General features: G+C 34.3%; 1 protein-coding gene across 2 annotated transcripts in view; it reads right to left on the bottom strand.

Annotated features, from left to right (window-relative positions):
- LOC126972799 (putative inorganic phosphate cotransporter) overlaps positions 1-22,726 on the bottom strand; it is an 85,226-nt gene that overhangs the window by 14,282 nt on the left and 48,218 nt on the right. The window contains exons 1-2 of one of the 2 annotated variants that reach the window (XM_050819856.1): positions 13,188-13,456; positions 344-522 (exon numbers count right to left, since the gene is read on the bottom strand). In XM_050819856.1, coding sequence (XP_050675813.1) covers positions 344-522; positions 13,188-13,269 — 261 coding nt within the window. In that variant the 5' untranslated portion in view covers positions 13,270-13,456. Of the gene's footprint in view, positions 1-343; positions 523-13,187; positions 13,457-22,726 lie in introns of those variants that run through there. The other variant, XM_050819857.1, reaches the window with a different exon arrangement.

Raw genomic sequence — 22,726 nt, 5'->3', positions numbered from 1 at the left:
ATTACCTTGTAATAAGGTTAATAAATAGTAGCACTAGTACTAGTAGCACTACTCGTGGACCAAAGCTCTAAATTACAATCTCTTAAAATTAGTTAGGTTATGCTAGAACATTTAAAACCCTTAAAAATGTCATAATTTGAGGTTAAGTTATAATGCTTTTTTCTCTCGAACGGTGCATTACCTTGTAATAAGAGTGGTAGAATTATTTTACTCTCATTATCATTACATCAAAATTCGTGCTACGGGATACTAAGTTTTAACCTAAATTTTTGTTATTCTTATTCTTAATGCTCTGTATAGGCAAAGGATCGGACATAGTGTGACGTAATTATTATCCACAGACCTTTGTGGCATTTCCGTCCAAGTCTCCGCACTCTGTGTCGACGGCTTCCTTGTGCACGGGCAACGCCGTGTGGTTGACCATAGCCACGATCGCCACCGACATGTTGGTGCGCATCACATACGCGTTGGCCATGCCCAGAAACAGCATAAACGTCACCCAGTGTCTGGTACCGAGGCCGCCTGGAACCAAAAAAAAATTATATTTAGTAGGCACAGTATCATACAACTGAGAGGTAACATAAAAAATAAAGTCGAATTGAGAACCTCATCCTTTTTTAAGTCGGTTTAAAAGTTGGTGCGACTCGAGCAGGAAGACATCAAATTAAACGTTACATGACGTATGACGCACTAAGACTATGTACGTAGCAGAGAGAGTGCCAACTGCCGACTATATACACGAAATAATAAGAAATACCCAAATATTTCGTCAAGGCAATGAGCAGAACTAGTCAGTCAGCTATGTGTATCTTAGGGGCACACATAAAGTATGTAGGTGTGGTGGTTTCTCCCCTTGGTCAAAGAACAGTGAGATTTTCTCCGCCCCAACCGTGATTTCCCGTGAGATTTTAAATTTAAATGGAATTATTTGTGTTTGATTGCTTTGGATTCATCAAAAAAAATGCGTTTTTATTTCTATTTAATACACCCGCTGTGTTTTTCTTTCCCTTGTTTTAAATACTTTTTTTTTCAAACAATTTCTTGCGAAAAAATAAAATTAGGTGAAATTTGCCGCGACCCCCTTCTCCCCTACGTGAATTCGGTGGGCCACATAAAGCCTCTCGTCAGACTCCCTTTTATAGGATGGGCTCCGTATCTACTTATTAAATAACAAGAACAAAGTCTAAATTACACGATAAAGGTATGCTTACGCAAAGAAAGTAAGCTAACAGTACAAAGAATATGTCTTTGCATGTCTTGCGCGGGAAGGTAAGATACGTGGCAGAGGGCGCTGTGTGCAAAAATAAAAAAAAAAAATTGTGTCTAAAATAGGTGTAAGTAAAGAAATTTCTAACGTATACAGACATTTTAATAAAGACGACAAGCCGTGCCAAATATTATGCAAATGTTGGCCAAGTTGTCAATATCTATGGTCTATGATATAATACTGTAGGTACGATCGTGTCATCTATTATTAATTATGTAAATATTATAAACACGCTTTATAATTTGAGCTATTTTAGTACTACGTAATTGTGAATGTTGAGTTTTCAGCTGCTGTTTTTGGATATTAATTATCAATCAAACAACAATTAAGTAGTATTACTATTGTTAATAAGTTTCAAAAATATTTGTATAAAAGTTAAAGTACAGAAACACCTTAATGAGTAAAATACAATATATAGCTACAGTTTTAAATGGTAATAGTAGTAGTTTTATATTTATATTTGTTTATAAAGTAACATGAATATACAATTATATTATCAGCCGGAAAATGTAAAGTACAACATTATTAATATCACGGACGAGTAAAATAAGAAGGACTCCCTGTCACCTTACATAACAGTGAGGCACCAAAAGAAGCCGGTAAACGTGTAAATACATAGCCCCACACATACACTTACACTAATACAAGCCGATCGGCCGCCATTATCATATTTGCTATCGTCTGTGACAGATCAGTTTGCGTTGCAATAAAATATTTTAAAAATGCCGTGGGGAGTTGTGAAAAAGTGTATATACAATACTACAAAAGTATTTGTGGATATATAACTATTTAAGGGAGAAAAACTTGTGTATCTGGTATACCCCGTAACCGCACACACACTAGCATAAAGGTGCTTCACTTGCTAATATCACGGCGCGGAGTCCTTCTTTATTTATTAGTCCGTGAATAATATATGTTTTTAAACTTTTATCATCGCGGAACTTTAACTTAGTAATTATTATGACGGGCACTCACGATATATATTATCATCATATCATTATTGTGTCTAAAAAAATTTTGTTACAGAACAAAGTCGATTACCTATATGTCATTTCTCTCATATAAAGGGCAATTATGGATAAATTGGATAAGTAGAACCGACAAGGAGACTTAAGAGGACTGTGGCAAGGACCTTGAAGCGAACAGAAATGTAATTGACTAATAATAATGTACTCCGTGTATTATCAACTACTACCATGAAAAAAAATTGCTCTATTTAATTTTAAATTTATATAATATTATGTACTAGCTGCCCGGACAGACTTTGTTCTGTAAAAAGTAAAGTTAAGGCAAAAAAAAATATAATGTAATTTCCGAGTGATCCCGTTATTGATATCTCAATAATAAACGACGATAACATAAAAAAATAAGTTTCGTAGACTGAAAAGAAGAAAAAAAAATATGTCCTAGTATTTTAAATCTGTAATAATATCTTAGAAAATATTCATTTATATTACATGATGGGCCATATTGATCTATATTAAATGCACAATGTATTTAATGTATTTACTGAATTCGATGAGGATGAATGCTGTATTCCTTAACCAATTTTTGAGAACTTGCTGTAATTCAAATGTCACGTAAGTGTAGGAGTTAGATTTCGCGCGCTTTTCCTTTAGTGTCGGATGTCGATTAGTGAACTAACGTAAGCTTGACGTCAGTGATACACGTCACGCACGGTCGCGCCAATGATCTATATCTATTATCTATGATCCGCATACTAAACACACACAAAAATCTAAGAGCGTCGCGTCGGTCCGCGGACACTTGAAGTTTATGAGAATTTTTATGGCTCTCTGAAAGGAATGATTGATGACATTACACTAAATGGAAGATTTACTAGTACACATTATGCGATTATATTTTGCCTTTAGAATTGCAATAATTCACGGAAATAATTATCTAAATGTATATATACCTATATGTATTAGGTATAATGATTATTTTAAGATTATAATTATACGAGTTGGAGGCTCCTTTGCACAGGATTCCGGCTAGAGGGTACGACAACGGCGCCTATTTCTGCCGTGAAGCAGTAATATGACAGCATTATTGTGCTTCGTCTGAAGGGCGTCGTAGCTAATTAAATAACTGTTAATGTCTCGAGGTGACGAGCACTATTGTATTGCCGCTCAGTTTTTTGTTTTTCAAGTACCTATCTGCATTGATTACAATGCAGTGCCGCTCAGGATGGCCCATTAGGGCAGGGCGTATCAATGAACGTCATGCTCTTCCCATCGCTTAATTTCATAAAAAAAAATGACGAATGACGTGAAAATGATACAGGATAAAATTAGGTAGGTAGGGTAGAATCTTAGAAACAAAAGCGCATTAGAATACTTATAAAAAAAAATAAAAAGTCCTAGGCACTAAATTTATGATTCGCTGTAATATTTTGATGCGTCAGTACAAAGTCCATGAAATCAGTGCCACTACTTCAAACTTTACGTTTTGAACCTTACCTCTATAGTGATAAAGTATAATATTGCTATATTAACAAGAAGGTCGACTTATGAATGGTATATTTAGCAAACGTGATAAAAGATGTCTAGTCAGTTTTTGTAGGTATGTTTGACTAATTAATTAGAGCATTAGGGTGAGTTACGTGGTTTTTTCTGTGTCAATGATTGTTTTGATGACGAACGGAGCAAAGATTAAGAGATAAGTTAACAGTTGATATTGTATGAGGCTGTGGACTAACTTAAACGTCAAAAAAAAACGTCAAAAAATTGAGGTTGACCTGGCCTGGCCTGTTTTCATCGGTTGTCTAGCAGCAAGAGACTGAGTACATATTATGGACGTATAAGTTATCTTAGAATATTATTATTATAAGGGATTACTTTTAGTATCCTAAGCCAATTTTTTCTAATTAGTAAAAAGTGTGACAAACTTCTCAAACTGTAATAGGCACTGTAATGTAACGATCTGTATTGAAGTTACACCCAAAAAACTTCAACAGTAACTTGCACGGTGTGATATTAACAAGTGAAGCACCTTTATGCTAGTTTGTGTGCGGTTACGGGGGATACCAGTTAACTTACACTTCTTCACAACGCACGACGGCATTTTTAAAATATATATTTTAAATATATATTATTGCAACGCAAACTGATCTGTCACAGACGATGGCAAATCATATAATGGCGGCCGATCGGCTTGTATTAGTGTAAGTGTGTGCGTGGGGCTATGTATTTACTGTTAATCGGCTTGTTTTGGTGCTTCACTGTTATGTAAGATGACACGGAGTCCTTATTTTTTTACTCCTCCGTGCTGTGTGTCTTACGTTTTCGAAAAGTTGGAATCTACAATTTATATTGTGTACTCTAGAAGACATTTTAATAAGTAACCAAGAGACCTTTGTCTCTTTTATGTACAGTTATTAAGACGAAAAGTCTGGAATACATGCCTTACCGTCCATGCTCAGTGTTAAGCACTCTTTGAGGAAGAAACGGCGTGCACTCAAACAGGTCTCCAGTAAAATAGCTGCTAACTGGCAATAAGAACCCCAGAAATTCTGATCTGCTAGTAAAAGAAATTGTCTTACAATAACCGCAATATACCTTTAACTTTTAATAAATCTCATTACAGAACCCAAATTGACAATATCCACAAACTTTCCAATGCTTGTTAGTTGATATATACAAATTAAATTTGAAAACAAAATTTATGAATGATGCGGGACTCAAACCCGCGACCTCTCGCGTTCCATGCGAGCGCTCTTTCACTGAGCCAACCGTTCGAGTGACGTATCGTTGATAAATCTGTATGTCATGTTCAACTCTCAGGTTGTGGCTTCATCTACAGGATCTACTTTACAGTTGATAACCTGCAGCTCAACCCCAATATTTGCATATTCGGAAATAATTGACTTGAGATGTCGCTCTTTCAAATTTATTCATATTGATATAAACTTATGAAATTATCTTATATTATCTATATATTTTGATCATTATTTTTAATTTTTTGGCCCAAGATTGGATTGAGTTATTTCCATCTTCTTTAAAATCTGTTCACAAAATGTAGCGAGGTCGTCAATCGTTAAAGGCATGCATATCTTATTTCAAATTACAGGCAAAGAGGCCTCTTATTTAAATTATATTTGAGATGCAATTAACATATTATATTTAAAAATTACTTGAGATAGTAAATTGCACACGCTTTTGATAAAATTGAATTCAAAAACCTGTTTGTGTGAACGTGGATATTAAATTACTTAAGTACCTGTTTAACGATTGTGATAATGGATATATCTTAAACAAATAATAACTATAAAGATTATTATATTACTTAAAGTAGTATAATTTATGTATTTGTATATAATTGCTTTATTAAGTTTTGCCCCCAAATTCCTCTTAAACGCGGAAAAAAACAAATGGGGGCGCTTCTGTCGCTCTGACTTGACATAAGTACTTCATCATTTATCACCATAATATTTTGTTAGAATTTTGAACCTCCTCCTTGTTTGAAGTCGGTTAAATAGCAACCTTTAAGTGCACATAAGGGGTCATCCATCACTCACACGTTAAGGGGTAGTAATTTAAAAGACAAGTCAAAATATATTAAATATGGTTTTTGTAAAATTAAGCACAAAACTAAGTATCTACCAAAGTTACTCAAGTCACGTAGGTACTACCAAACTAAGTCACTTTATAAATTTCAAATAATGTTTTTGTAGTAAAATTCGACAAGGCTTACTACTTTGGTGTTTTTTTTTGTAATATTCACTTTATTTCATCGCGCTGTTGTTATATGTACAACATGGTACGTATACCAAATTACCAGACTTAAAATCAGACTACAATAATGAGTAATAGAGAAAAATAAACGGTATTTTAGAAGCTGGGCACTTAATAACATTAATTATTCTCATTAATCATAATAAATCATTAGTTCGATTTTGCCATGCTCATGCTTGACAGGCCGTACCTACTACATTTTAAGGTGGCCGCACACATACGCATTCCGATGAAGATTTCCGAAAAAACAATAACGTATAATTCATGTTTGCGGCAGTAGTGCACCATAAATGTATTGAAAATTTCCATTAATTTTTTTGAACGATATTATTCTTATTTTTTCCGTTCGGAAGCAAGGAGGTACTCGAAATTTCGAATCGAACGTATCTAGACCGTTTGGTTCTGCGTTAGCTTCGAAAGCGGTCATTGTATTCAATTCGATTCAACACGCAAGATTTGCGAGCGTTTGTGATGTTAATACAAAATTCCTATTAGTTTTTGCATTTCGTAAAATTGGTAAACGTTGACGTATGCATGATTTCATGGTAAATATAAGTAAACCCACCTATCAGCCAGTCACCAAACGATTTTCGCGAAACAATTCCGAACTGTGTAGCGATCTAGCACCTAGCTCTCGGTCTACGCGACCTTGACTCTGACTAATCCACGTAACGATGGGCGCATTCACTGAAGTCCAATGAAAAAGTTAATAGCTCTTTTATCTCGGTTAAAATTTTATTACATTTTTTTGCACTTTTGGACGGGTTTTCGCTTGAATTGTTTGAATGATATGATTACACTTAGTTGAATTATAGTCTTTGCATTGTGGATTACTAGTGCTTATTGTATGAGGAAAAATTCTGCGGTTTGTTGTTTATATCGCATTATGAGATAACAAATAGATTCCTTAAAACTGGTAACGAACATTTAACGAATAAAACTTATTTTAGAAATGTTTTGTTATTAGCAATAATTTCTAGATCACCGCTGTCCATGCTCAGAGAAATAACATAAGTGTTTCCGGCCATAAAAAAAAAATCCTGTACACATTTATTTGGATTCGTGCATTACACTTTCTAGCGCGACGGCACAGTTTCATTCATCACAGGTATATACCTACCAGTGGCGTGCATCGGTTTTCTAGCAAGGTAAGCACTGTAGATCTAACAAGTCATAGTTGCGCTTCAGTCCAACAGTAGGTATTAAGTTTGAAGTTCTTAATATTGAAGTTGTAAATATAATCTGGAAAATGCAATCTGGAGACTGCCTACGGTAGGTATTTTTCCTATTATCGTGCGCAAAGTTCGATTTTGCACATGCATTTGCGTTCGCAATGTACCACTTTCAGACACGTTGACAAGAGCGTGTGGGAATGTAGCTGAGCGTGCGGGAATGTGGTGAGGGTGTTTGAAAATAATTATAGTGGTCTAACTTTGCGCAACTTACTAGGAAAAATAGTATACTATACTCGTATGTACTATATAGTATCTCGCTTAAGGTAAAATTTAATGAGTGGGTGCTCAATAAAAGTTTAGTTATAGAATTATAGAACGAAATTAAACTAAAACTTTAACACTAGAGCTAAATATTTATATAGGTTCTTAACGAGGTGGGCACAGCCTAATTGCTTGTATGGTATGCACGCCCCTGGTACCTACATAGGTACGTAACCAAGTACCCACAAATTAAAATACTCAGCACGGCTAAAGAAGCTTACACTTCAAAAAGCTGCAAAATATCTAGGTAACAACAATTTACGAAGTCACAATGAAATAGAGATAACTCATCAGAATACTCGAACATAATATTGCAACAAATGCAATAAGAATAAAATAAATCATCGATAGCAGGTGAGTTATGATAATATAATATTATTATACTCTTACCATCAACAAACAAAACAAAACTTGACGAATCATTCCGAGAACGATGAACATATTACGCGTACGAAACACTTCCATGAAACGCTGTATAATATTAATTAAATAATACCAATTCATTGTTAGGTATGGTGCGATATTTTGCGATACATATAGTATAGAATATATATCACACATGGATATTTATGTTTTTTCTCAACATTTGCTGTGCGTCTAGTTCACATGTTCGATTCAAGCATTTAGATATTTATTAGATACAAGATTACTATTCACTACTTCTTCATGTTGCAGTCCCAAGGGACTACTTCAAATATTTCTGGATGATATTCTGTATCCAACCCTTAGCTTGGTACTTTGTGCGTACTAAATTTTATGAGAATTGGTTGGGAGGCTTACTGTAGACAAGAGTAACTAACATTGATGAGGTAAAGAATAACATATTTTTTTTATGGAATAGGAGGACAAACGAGCGTACGGGTTACCTGGTGTTAAGCCGCCCACCACCCACATTCTTTTGCAACACCAGAGGAATGAAAAGAGCGTTGCCGGCCTTTAAGGAATTATTTAATTTAATCTCATTAATTTTAAACATATTCCAAAAATTTATACTATCACGCGTACTGTTGAAATTTTCTTAGAAAATAAAATATTATGTAGTATTATATGTTTAAGTACAAAGTGAGCTTGTATGAGTAATGATTGGTCTGGAACGATACACATAAATAATTTTTAAGTTTAAATACACGAACTTCGATATATTCACTAGAAACTGTATAAAGCGTGAATTAGTTAACAAGTCGAAATAACAAACTTTTCAGGGCAGCTATCGTCTTTATATTCTATAAATTATTAATAACTCTTGTAACTAACTATTCTCAACTTTCACCTACATCTATATTATAGTGACCCATATAGCACTGTGGTTAGTGAACCTGCATATTACGCTAGAGGTCCCAGGTTAGAATACCGGTAGATGCAAACATTTATATGATGAATATGGATTTTCATTCCCGAGTCTTTGAATGTTTTTAAGTATATATGTATGTTAAAGTAGATGTAATAGATGTTATATTGTATTAAACATATTATCGTTGTCTTGTCACTTGAAAAGGCTATGCCTAGTTTGGGACAAGATAATTTTTGTATGAGTGTGTCAATATTACTATTATTAAATGATAGTATCTATACGCCTTCCAGAAGATTCAGCAGAGATATATATATTATAAAGACTTCTGTTATATCTAAACATTTTAAAATGCTCTCTTGTTTGTGTGAGCAAGCTTATCTCTGAGTCTGAAACAGCTTTACCAATGCGGTTTTCACATATGTACTGTGGCAAGTAACATTTAGTATTTTGTTTCATTCCAATCGCAAGGTCGCAGATGTTCGCCAGTGAAGTAATAAATATTAATAAATATATATTTATCATAATACTGATAATTTAGGAACATCTTCCCCGATATCAAAGCAAATTTATATTAATTAATTCCACAGATTAGATCGGATTGTTTCGGTTTTCTAAGCCGGTTCTAATCCAAGTTATACCGTGCATGACACACCGGATAATAACTAACAAACTCGATAACTAGATAAGATATCATCATCGAATGGGTGGGCATGTTACGTAGATAACAGTTTTTTTGTCATCAATAATATATTAATATGAGATGAAAAGACTTTGTAGCGCTTTTCGAGCAGAAATAATAATTGGGGCATTTCTCAGATTTAAAAATTACAAATTAATATTTCTTTCAGTCTTACGCGGACGAGAAAATAATGAGCGCGAATAAGAAAGCTGCAGCAACGACAAAAAATTCTGAATAAAAAGTTCAGAAAATATCAGCGTTCCATTCGCGAATATTTGCAAATCGAAAACTTAATCATTCGTTACTAAATTTTGGAATCTAAATTGTTTTTTTTTTTTGAGTCAGATTGTTTTAATTTCCATTTTGTTTTCAGATTTTTACACTACTAAGGCTTCAGCTTGCTGCCTATATGATTTAGCCGTTTTAAGCTGCTTGAAGTACCCTAGCACTCCCAAGAATAACAAAGCAAAAGAGAGAGATTGGTACAAATAATGACGATATTGATCATTATTATTGAAAAAAATATTGCTGACTAGGGTTTAAAAAAATTCTATGGAAAAACAGCTGCTAAATTTCTCTTAAGATTATGAGATTTGGTGAAGTGAAAGTTACATATTATAATGAAAAAGTGCAGACAGTTAAAACGAATGATGTAGTAGGTGTACAAATAAATGTATTAAATTAATTTAAATAATATAAGTAAGGAGATCAAATAAAGAGTCGGAATGTATAACAAATGGCAGCTGCTAAAGGACAGTCCGAAACGATCAAAGAATAAATTTTTTGGTGCTAAACAAACTTCTTTATATTTTTAATTTTTACGACGTATGCGAGTCTTCTGGTTTGAATATCGTTATTTGGCAGTGGATAGACTTTTCAGCCATAATTAAACAAGTACAAGGCTCACTTGATAACAGTGATAGCCCCGTTCCGTAAGAAATTGCATCAAGTTTAAATTTAACTTCAAACATTGAGAAAATTTAGAAACTGAAGCCGAAACGGACAGTCTACACATCTAGCAATCGTTTGTAACCGATAGTTCGGTACCCCATCGGCATTTATTTATTATTTCCACCGAAAAATTACTAAAACACATTATTTACATTGTCATTTTATAATAGAACTAGCGGACCCGACAGACGTTAGGAGGAGACCACTAACATACGTAGGAGAATTATGTGTCGACTGTATTGAGAATCTAAACAAACCTTAAATTCACTAGAACACTCTAAAAAAATCGGTCCAGCTATTTAGGGGGTAGTTGAATTATGAATCTAAACCATCCTCGAATCCACTTGAACACACACAGTAAATTTCATTCTAATCGGTCCAGCTGTCTTGGAGGAGGTTTAGACACGTACAGAAGAATTATATATGTAACGATTAGAAAATAAACATCAGATTTTGATGAAATTTAGGTTTGAACATATTCTGAGCGATGGGATGAACATACGACTACAAGTATGCCAAAAATGTTGAAATATTAATTGAATTCTAAGGAATCGATTTCTTGTAGGTTGTGTGACGGCCTGACAGAAAATACAAACTAGGACTTGGAGCAAGTCCTATCTGATTTAGTAAGAGGCATATCTATAGTTTAAAAGTAAATTATTCGGAGCAATTGACCTCTCACTGTAAAACGAGAAAAATGGCTGTACACTTCACTTTTCATTGTTGTATACAATATATAATAAACTGTGCTCGCTAATGAAAATATATAATTCTCTTTTCTAATTTTGTCTTACCTAATCAGAAGTTTCTAACGCGACCACAGAATACATAAATATAATAATTGCTAAGTACCTACATATAATGCAAATGGCACACGAACTGACAAAATTAGTTTCTAATAGATAAATTCCCGCGAAAGTATTCATTTTAATTTTTAAATTTCCAGTTAGGTCGCTTTCAGTTGTACGTGTAATTCGTGTAAGAATCAAAATCTTTTACAGCAATATAGAATAAATTAAATAGTAAAATGTTGCCGAATCTTGAAAAAAATACCGCCCGTATAATATTATGTTGAAATTGAACCATCGCTGAGTGAGCGTTGACCCCACTATAACTTTACAAGATTTAGAAAAATAAGTTCAATTTTAAACGTGTTTGGTGTGCAGTGCAATCGATCAAAATAATAAATTTTAAAAATGCTTTCGTGACACGCAGTTCAATGACCGACTTTATATGCCGGCACTTTTTGTACAAGTAGATACATCCTTTCACAGTAATACGACCCACTAGATTCAGAGATTGTCTGACTGACAAAAAATAGGTGTTGCCATATTTGCCCAAGAGAAGTCATAAAATATATTAACAATCTTGTAGTTGTATGTAGATTTATTTTATGAAAATAAGGGACGAGACGAGCAGGACATTCTGCTGATGGTAATTGATACGCCCTGCCTATTACAATCCAGTGCCGCACAGGATTATTGAAAAACCCAATAATTCTGAGCGGTACTACGATTACGCTCGTCACCTTGAGATATATGATGTTACGTCTCATTTGCCCAGAAATTTCACTAGCTATGGCGCCCTTCAGACCGAAACACAATAATGCTTACCAGTAATATTAAGTGTGTGTCTTCACGGCACAAAAGAGGCCGTTGTGGTACCGATAATCCAGCCGGCATCCTATGCAAAGGAGCATCCCACTGGTAGATGGGATTCTCCGTACAGCATAATATTGCATCACAATTTAAATCTATAAGTAACTCGAAGGGGTTTCGTACACAAAGGGTGGGTCCCTTTGCTTGCATTGCTGTCCGAAGAATTATTTTTTTAACTACCATAATAGCTATGAAAAAATACAACTTCATCATGCAAACCAATAAAACTATTATAATTAACGTAAATTCCGTAATATAAAAAACATTTAGTAGTAGTTTTTATTATTTGTTAGAAATGACATAATACGATGAATCTTGCCTCAAAGAAAAAAGAATTAAGATAGGTATGTAAAATGTAGATTAAATTTTGTTTCCAATTGAACAAGCCAATATATTATTACACAATATCAAAGAAATTTTGTATCTTATTAGTCGATCTGGCAACCACGCATGGTCCAAGCAAGGGTGTTACGAATTACGATGTTAGTCCCCACTAAATCCCTTACATTACTCATATATGTATTATAATCATGTATTTAGTGACTATACAGTACTGTATTAGAGAAATAAAAGTTACTTGAAAACTATAATACAAAAAGTCAGTTTGTGTAAAGTTTAGCTTGCGTTCCGAATCGTACATACATCTTCTTTTCGTCAGAACTGCAGGTTTCAGAGTTCAGTCCCTATTCTAGCCTTCCAGGAATCAGATTGAAAGCATTCGCTCGTCTCTATTATACTCCGTTCTAAAAACAGAGACATCAATACGTATGAATGGATTACGTACGATGTCGTATTAAACCGGACTTCTGACCGCACAAAATTCAGGTCTGTACATTGGTTACAAAATACACTAAAAGAAGAATAATATTTAAAATCATTTTTCAATAATATACTCGATTACAAGAAAAACCCCTGTTAGGTTTATAGACAAAACAATATTTTATCATATTAATAAAGAGCATTTCGCTTTTTCCCCTTGTGAAATAGAATATTTGCAAACAGGCCTAGAACTAATGCACTTACCCTACCCTAGACTGTATTTAATATTGTGGATAATTATTAAATTACGACTACAAAGCCCCAACGTATGGGGACAAGTGGGTAGATACCTTTATATCCCCCTGAGCGTTGGTCCTCCAAGCCAGGCTGTTCCCAAACCAACACGTGGCCCCCACGAGATCTCGAAACCATTCTTGAAGTTGGAAAATGAAAAGAAAAATAAAGTACTAACAAAACGGAGATCGCGCGCTAAGTCTACGTAACGCTGGCGCGAGTGCCAGAGACAATTAGTGCGGGGTGAGTTGACATCGCGAGGGTTGTTTACGGATCGAAAATCGGTAAAATACTGCCGCCAACCGGTTGCCGGCTGCCGCGACCCGCCAGACGATACTTCAGACTTCAGTGATTGCGCGCCACAACGACATACTAATAACATTTACTACTAATTTGGTAGACTTAGTCAGCTTTCTGTTTCTTTTTTGTAGCTTTCAATAACTTAATTTAGTTAGCTGGTTCATTTACATTTTTTAAGTTCAACAGCTCCAAACATATTGAAGGTCAATTGAAAAGGCGACGATTTCCTAGGAATTTATGGGCCAATAATTACTGAACTGCAGATTCAACAAATTGAGGCTATTTTATTTAATATGTATACCAGCCTACTACTTTTTGCGTTTAGTAGATTAAATGACATAAAAGTTAGAAAATTTATTGAATTAGGCGTTACTTTGCGGAAATCCATAATTATACAAATGATTTAAGTTTTCTTTAGTGTTAATTCCGCCAATATTTGTTTTTAAAACAATTCGACTTAAAAACAAATATTGGCGGAATTAACACTAAAAAAAACTTAAATCATTTGGACATAAAGGTTATCAAGTCAATTTTTTTATTGATTTGTTACCTTACCTAGAGTTTACTTATAAATGGGTCTTAGATGCTTGATTGTTTGCAGTGACGATCAAGCATGTGCTCATTAGCTGAAAGTATCATTTGGTTTACCAATATCCGTTTACTGATGAAAAAGAATACAAAGGTCTAAATAATTTTTCAATATAAAAAAAAAAAATAATTAATCAATCACATATAAAGAGGTCTAATAAAAACAATACCATTGAAACTGATCTGTTTATGAAGCCGGATGCGGAATTGGAACTATTCAATTAAGCCATAGGGCTTAATTGAAATCAAATCGTATATAGATACGTGATTAGGTTTTTTAGAATTGCAAAGGGATTCACTGCTTATAATTGTAACTAACAAGTGTTAAAACAACTTCAAACATATTTAAATACTTAATAACAAGGTATCCTAATGTTAAATAAATATTCACTACAACTACAGTTAATATGTTTGTGCTAGAACTGCAGTAGAAAATAATACTTTTAATTTTATAATTTAATAAATTACATTAAATAAATTAATATAATTATTCCAGTCTGTAAACTTGCACGAAATTTAGACCTTTTAGATAAAAAAATATTTAGATTAACATAAATACTATTAAATAAACTTCTTATTTAAAACATAATACAAAGAATTGATAACAACGATTCTTATGCCTATTAGCCTATGTAAGAATCATGTATAGTTAGTATATTGGTAGAATTCTGTAGTAATTGAACTTTGAGAGTGGCAACACTAGTTTGACGAGCATCAAGACGATCGCTGTATAGTTGTATAAGGGGAGGAGTGAGGCGAGAGGGGGATGTAGACCACGCGACCGCAACGTGCGATGACGTCATGCAGTTTTTACTGAAAACTGCTATTACTAGAGCCGAGGAAAACGTTCCTATTCATTCATTATCATAGGTACCGACGTATTTGCATAATAATTATCCTTAACCAGTAAAATTGCTGGTAATTATTCTATTCCTAAGTGGCTTGATCGATTAATAAGTTTTTTTTAACTATCTTTGAACTGTTTATTTTATTTAAATAGTTACCTATATTACGTTTCACCCGTATTTGTTTGTATGTGCAACTGAATCTTTTACCACTATTTTTACCAAACAGAACTGTAAAATTGGACACCGAGCGACAATATTAAGAGAAACTACAATATGCAAATCTTACTCTTCGCTCTCTGGAATGATAATGATGGCCTCCAAGGCCCTCGCCTGGCTTCGCTGTATAAGCCTAGGGCTATCAGCAACAAAGAATATATAATATTACTAGTTGAATATATTATGTGTCAGCACAGAGGGTCTGTGTTTAGACCTGAGTCCGACATATGGACCCCGTTTCGGGATCTTCAATACGTAAATGTATTTTCCTGTTCTCCAAAAAACTGCAATGATAATTTGAATTTAGTAAAGAAGCCTACTAGAGTCAACTCACCGTGGCCGATATAATTCATTCTTTATTTATAAATTTTATTTGCTTATGACACTGAGACTGACCGATACAATGGTCTAGAGGTGGACTCAGTCAGTATCACTGAAATTAAATATTATATATTAATATTTTCAATGCAAATAAAAAGCAAGGATTTTGTATAAAATATTCAACAAAATGTGTTTCACCGTGCTTGATTCACGACTGCGAAACTTTGGCATCAACTTTGTCAGAAATGAAAAAAGTTAGCAAAAAAATATTGAAAAATAGAAAACTTTATTGGAGTTGTGCCTTAGGGGTATCCTATCCATTTTCAGGGCATATCTATTAGGTACTTAATATGATTTGACAATGATACGGCCTTCCATAGATGGTTTTAGTAATTAGTGAAAATTATCCAGATATTGAGGTCAAACAAATGCAAATAAGGCATGAGTCAAATTACACAAAACGTAAATTTCTTGCGGCATTCTAATTTCAACAAAGATAACATTATCAGAAACATCATTCACACAACACATGTAGATATATCAACATTTACTTATGACATTTAAGTAAATTACCTACCATAGACAATCTTACCTCACTGATCAGTCATCTTACTCACTTAACTACAACAACTTGGTATACGCAAACATGGCTTACAGGCCTTGCGTCAGATATTATATAATAATAATATGGACACACTTTTACACAAATTATCTTGCCCCAAACTAGGCATAGCCTGTACTATGGGTACAAGACAACGATATATGCTACTTAAACATACATAAATACAAATAAACATCCATGACTCGGAAACAAACATCCATATTCATCATATAAATTATTGCACCTACCGAGATTCGAACCCGGGACCTCTAGCTTAGTAACATTTTAATTTTTTTAGGATACTTTGCATATAACACACATACAAACTGTTCTTTCCGCTGCTGGCAGCGCTCTTCTACAGATACAGCGGATATCCCTTGTAATAACAATAGTGGGCAGTCTCTTTAATAGTATTTCGCTACGAACTTTAATATCCTATTTCAACCCCATGTAGGTCAAAGTTCCAAAAATGCTCGAACAAATCTTTATAATTTACTACTTATCAAGTGCCTAAATTCAAAGTTTATGGTTTTATCTCCGAAAATAACGAATTCCCATACAAACTCCCATCCCCTTTTTCAATCCCTACATTTATTTTTTCGCAATTAATGGCCTATGTCCTTTTCCAAGCACTAGTCTTTCTCTGTATATCATCAAAATCGGTCGTAACAAACAAACATATATTCATATTTATAATATTAGTAGGGATGTCTGCATCTGGCGTGACAATAAGTAGCCTATAATATTATGCTGTCCCGACCTCTAATTATTCTTATTCATGTGCAAATTATAATTTGAATAAAATCTAGTGTTCGCGTTTTGCCCGGACATACATACAGATAAAACGAACAAGTATTCTCTAAAAAATATATTCAATGTTCAGTTTTTAGTTTATTACGATTTTAATTCTATTGTTACATTATATAACAATATTTAAAATTTTAAGCAGAATTCCATTGCAAAACAGTATTTTCTCCCATTCAGATTGAGCAGTCATTGTTGTACATAAATAATCGATCTAGCGATAAGCACAGATGAAACAAGTCTATGTATTATCTAATCTATCTATGAACAATCAATTGTACAATACCATTATGCCGGAAGTTAAAGTATTTAAAATTACAAAATCAGTCCGCAAGATTTCAGCTCTCATAAATTCACGTTAGTGTTTTACCGTCACCTGTTGTGTTAAGCGCGAACTAAATTCTCCATTGTAGTTCTAATTCCACTGTAAGGTTAAGTTTTGAAGAAGGTCCTTCCAGCACCGCTAGATGTCACTTTAAAGTGAACTTTAAAACACGCAAAATCATCTGAATAGCAATGAAGCATAATATTGTGATGTTTTATATTTTTTAAAGAATTATTGTGCGATTCTCTAAAAACCAAAATGATCATACTGTGGTAACACTGTGGTAGTTAGTAAGAGATGTTAGTTATATACAAATGATTTACTCTGCAATCCGATCTCTTCGTTTAATTAATATGACCTGCACATTTAAATAACAAACTTTTTAAGGAACAACGCGTAATATTATAATTAGGTATAATATTTCGTTAATTTAATTAAGTACTTATCTCGTTTCGTTGAGTTTATGGGCGTTCGTTAGTGGTTAGGCTAATTGTTAGGTACTAATTCATTCATTTTTCACGCGTTGCAACCTTCTATAGAGTAGATAAGTTATAAGTTTGAACATCACCAACGTTAGTCAAGAACCGTGTTGCCATTACAGGAATTAAATAACATCGCAATTTTATCTGGACTACGTCAAGATGACGTTATCTATGTCAATTATTATGAGTGGATGCTCGCTATGGAAGGTGTCATTTAATGACACATTTAAATATCCAAGCAACTCGAGAAGCTATTGTAGTCGCTTCAGCTACTGCGCGGTAGTCACCTTACGAATTGGATTAACTACGTCATTATGTCACTCGACGGATGTTGTCCATTTGATACTAACTCTTATGTACACCTACATAGCTATTACCTCACTGGTATATAATATCCGATCGAAGATAAACACAATCAAATTGCAGAAAAAATCAGTACTAAATTTTCGAAAAAAAAAAATCTTTACGTCAACTATTTTATTTACAGAAATTGTAAATAGTGTTACTAACTGTACTCTAAGATAAAGTATTTAGTCTTTTTCATGTTGATGAACTTTACAATTTGTAAAACTATGACTCTATGGTACGCAAACTTTTTGGCACATGCAAGGCATTGACATTAAAAAAAAAGTCTTTCAATTTATTATATTAAGCAAGGCTGGCAAGGCTAAACATGACAATAATTACAATCAGTAAAGCAAAAAACTATTTTAATGTGACAAATTCTTGGAAGAAAAGATTCAGAACATTTAAATAAATGATACCCTTCAAAATTTTTTTACAACTACCTCCATATTACTAATCTGTAGGTACTCTTTGTTTAACGTCTCTGAAATCAGACAGCAAGAATAATTGTAAATGTAAGTACATTTCACCGTTTTAGATTCTTCCTCTATTGACTGTGGTTATACAATAGAGTTCGTAAAAATAACGGCTGTTACAATTGAATAACATTAGTTTTCAAATGTAGTCGCGGCCTTATCCCACACTCCACGCCCACGGCTGCACTAAACGTTACTTCTCATTGTTATTCTGACCGCACCTTCACACTCGCGTTATAAAGCATCATTGGAAATATCCGCCTTATCTATATTATATACACACCTATATACGTACATAAAAAATCATTGTATGTATTTGTGTATGTTCCGGTTAGGACTTCAAATCAGCTGGGCCAATGTTGATGAAATTTTCGGATATTCAGCATAATATGTGATTACTGTATTCAGAAATACAACTATAGTTGGGTTGGTTCAGATATTTTTGTTGTTTAATGGCTATATTGCTAATATTTCTAAAAAAAACGAATGTGATTTAGACCTCACGACTGAAGTAAACAAAATATTTATGTATATTATTGTTCAAGAACGACATGAAATTACAAGATAATCAAGAAATCACCTTTCGCGTAACGCTAGTGTTCGTTTGTAACGCTCAACGTCACGCATTTATCAGCTCTACTCTCCAAATCAAACGTGCGTAATGAAATTTTACTTCAAAAAAAAAGAAAAACAATATTCTGGGTAACCTGATCACCAGGTTCACCTTTAACAGGTTTTACAAGATGCAAAGACACGGTCTTTAAGAATCGTGTACTGACACGATTTTATCAAAGTCTGTTGATTTTATGTCAATAAAGTATCACAAGAAAGAAATAAGTGGCGTGTCCCAAGTATACCGATGCAGCCTGGCGATTTGGTTCTTTTAAAAGAAGTTAATGCTCCACCGATGCAATGGAAGATGGGGCGAATAGTTTATATGTTCCCAGGTATAGATGGAGTAGCTCGTGTAGCAGAGGTGAAAACCACTACTGGCACTAACCGTCGAGGTGTCTCGTATCTCTGCCCATCATTGGAGCCAGCAGCAGCTGCCAATTTGGAAGCAGGAGCTTCCAAGGCCCCGGAGTATGTTGCGGCACATCACTTGTGTTGCGGCACATCACTAGTGCCCGGGTGAGGCGTGAGCCGAGAACGAAGCCTCCAGTCCCCACCATTCAGTTAGTCAAGTACGGCCAAACGTCGTGCACGCATCATAATTAAGAAACCTATCAGCCGCGGCACTCAAGTCATATTAGTAAAAGTCAATTAATATACCATAGATTCAATACAGTTTTGAAGTATTTATTTATACATTCCCGAGAAGGAACATTGACTTTTTTGAGTGTCGACCGAGAAGTATGACTAATATCGTACTGCAGTTACCCTCCACTGTAACCTGGCGTAATTGTGACTGGCCTGAATCTCCAGTCAGTCCTGACTAATGATCAACGCTGTCCACTTACCGACAACTCGGCTTGCCACGTTTCGCCTTCCGTGGTTCAGGGATTCAGGAATCATGTCCAGAAGCAACCACTGAAGCCGATTCTTTTCGCGACAACATGTTCAAATCAAAACACTTCATTAACTCAGGTTAAATTAATAATGCTTATGAATCTGTTGCTTCATTGTTTTACAAATGATTTTAATCACAATTTAATGTCATGCATCAAGTAGTCAAAAATAAATGTAAATTAATTTAATATTATATTCATTTGGGTACTGTTTTAACTATATCACAAAAATATGTATTTTTTTAAATTAAACCACAGTAAGGCGTATTCTATCAATAAACTAATGCTTTCAGCTCACGCAAGGTCAACGTTTTGATAAAATGCTTGGGAGAGGTCCCCTAATTTATTATGTTACACTATATAGGTACACTATATTAATATTCTTGCTATTTTGTTTCGGTGCGGCGTCAAGTCGGTCAGGTTCGAAAATTCGAGTGATTTTTGAATACGAAATAAATAATGAATGTACGTGTTCATTATAAAATTTCAAATAATTTTATAATGAACTAATCTATCTCTGTATGATAGCAGGTTTGCCATTTTCAAACCCTAATTTTTTTATATACGTTAATATTATTGTTGATATACGGAAGTTTCGACGCCTATAACTTTAAACACATAATATTTTATTGTTTCCATATAAGGCTAGACAATTATGAGACAAATAATAATATCAATTTTCGTTTTAAACGTACACCGTCAATCAGGATAGTAAATGCGTCTGTATGGAAGAATGACCGACTAGCACAGGCTTAAACTATTGAAAGACGTCGTTTTTCTCTGTGTAACCCGCTTTATTATTCAGACATCAATGGCGTTATAATAAAGTTCTCATGGCCTTGTGGAGTATAATATATGGTATTGACTTGCAGTGACGGTATGTGGTCGCCCTGCCCAGTGGAACAGAAATATTTATTTTAATGAAAATAAAGTACGAGACGAGCAGGACGTTCAGCTGATGGTTATTGATACGCCCCAAAAATTACTTGCAGCACTACAACTGCGCTCGTCACCTTTAGTCTCATTTGCCCAGTAATTTCACTAGCTACAGTGCCCTTCAGACCGAAACACAGTAATGCTTACACATTACTACTTCACGGCAGAATAAGGCGCCGTTGTGGTATCCATAATCTAGCCGGCATCTTGTGCAAAGGAGGCTCCCACTGGTACCTCATATCAATATCTTTCCATAACATTGAGCATAATTAATACACAAATTGAGGCTAAAACGTTTTTATTTATGAAAAAGGAAGACAAACGAGTATACGGATGATAGGTAAGGAAATGCCGAAGGTATCACAAGAGTGCTGCCAACCTTTTAGGAACGTATGTCGCCCTGGTAACACTGCGCAAGGAAATTCATATCATCGTCTGGTTGTAAGCTGAAGAAAGTTCTCTGAAACCACAATATGGAGGAATACTCTAGATCGAAATGGTGAGGATGATAAGTAGAGGTTTGAAGGTGTGGTGTGAATATAGACTTTGGCGGTAGCGGCAGGCGAAGTGTTACGTGCAGTCCGAAGATCCACTAGCTGTCTCCTAGACATAAGTTTATTTTATCGTTTCACCTCCCGGAAACTCGATCTGCCAAGAACTTAATTTGAATATTACAATTACAAGGAAGTATGTGTAGTAGAAGAGATCAATCTATGTATTTTACAAGAATAATTAAATGTAGGTAAGTACAACCCGTATATTCGTATCGCTCGGCAAATTATATCAACCAAGGCTGAATTAGAAATCATCTACGTTTTAAAAACAAAGTATGCCTATAACTGGTGTAGAATTAACGAAATTTTACTCATATTATGATATGAGTAAAATTTCGAATTACGATATGTCGTCAGAAAGATGTTTGCCGGATTTCAATATGGAAGTCTAAAATGTTTTCAAATAAAGATGTGATTCCACCTCGCACGACACGCAACCAATAATCATATGAAATATTATCTTACTGGATGTGTGGCGTTTCTTTACAGTGCGGTTTTCATTAAACATTCGTCAAGTGCAACCAAACTATTGAATGCATCTTGTGCGGTTCCCTTCGTGTTTTTCTTTTCCAGAAAAAAAAGAAAAGAAAATTTCTCTATGATCATACAAAACGGACCTCTGATTAATCGATCGAGTTTCAAACCAAGACATTATTGAAACATCAATGACAATAAATCCATTATTCAAACAGAACCAAAGCCGTGAAATACTTTAATTAGACACAAAAAGCGTGTAGACTTAACCGTGAACATTTTTATCGCACTTAGCGCGACACACCGATAAAAATATCATACTTTTAATCTTTTTCTGTTTCCTTGTAGTCAGTCAATGGTCGAGATAAATGTGAAATATTTATCTGCCTCTTAGGAAAGGTTTGATTTTAAATGCAGAAATATTATACTGATAAATCACAGACTACTTTTAAACGTTGAAAGATGAATTCCGTCAGCATTATTGATTAGGAAATATTTATGGTATTTTTATAGTTGATTTGTAAATCGTTAAATAATTGAAATGCTTTGGTATTTTCCGTAAAAATAGCCTTGGTGTGTTGTGATAGTGATTTATTTATACATATAAATCCTACGTTGAATATGCTTAATTATTGCGAGTTGAACTAGCACACGACCAGCGGTTCTATTCTCGTAATTTCAAAATTGGTTTGGATCCTATCCCTATTTTACTCTAGATTCGTATTCTCCTATCAGTTTCATATAACCTGCGCATCAACGACAGTGGCGTGGTTCAGAACCACAAAGCTCGCACATAGTTACCAATATTGTTCCACCA

Source organism: Leptidea sinapis, chromosome 27 (assembly GCF_905404315.1).
Source record: "Leptidea sinapis chromosome 27, ilLepSina1.1, whole genome shotgun sequence".
NCBI lineage: Eukaryota > Metazoa > Arthropoda > Insecta > Lepidoptera > Pieridae > Leptidea > Leptidea sinapis.
The sequence above is the reverse complement of the archived record's forward strand: the minus strand, read 5'-3'. Positions and strand labels throughout refer to the sequence as shown.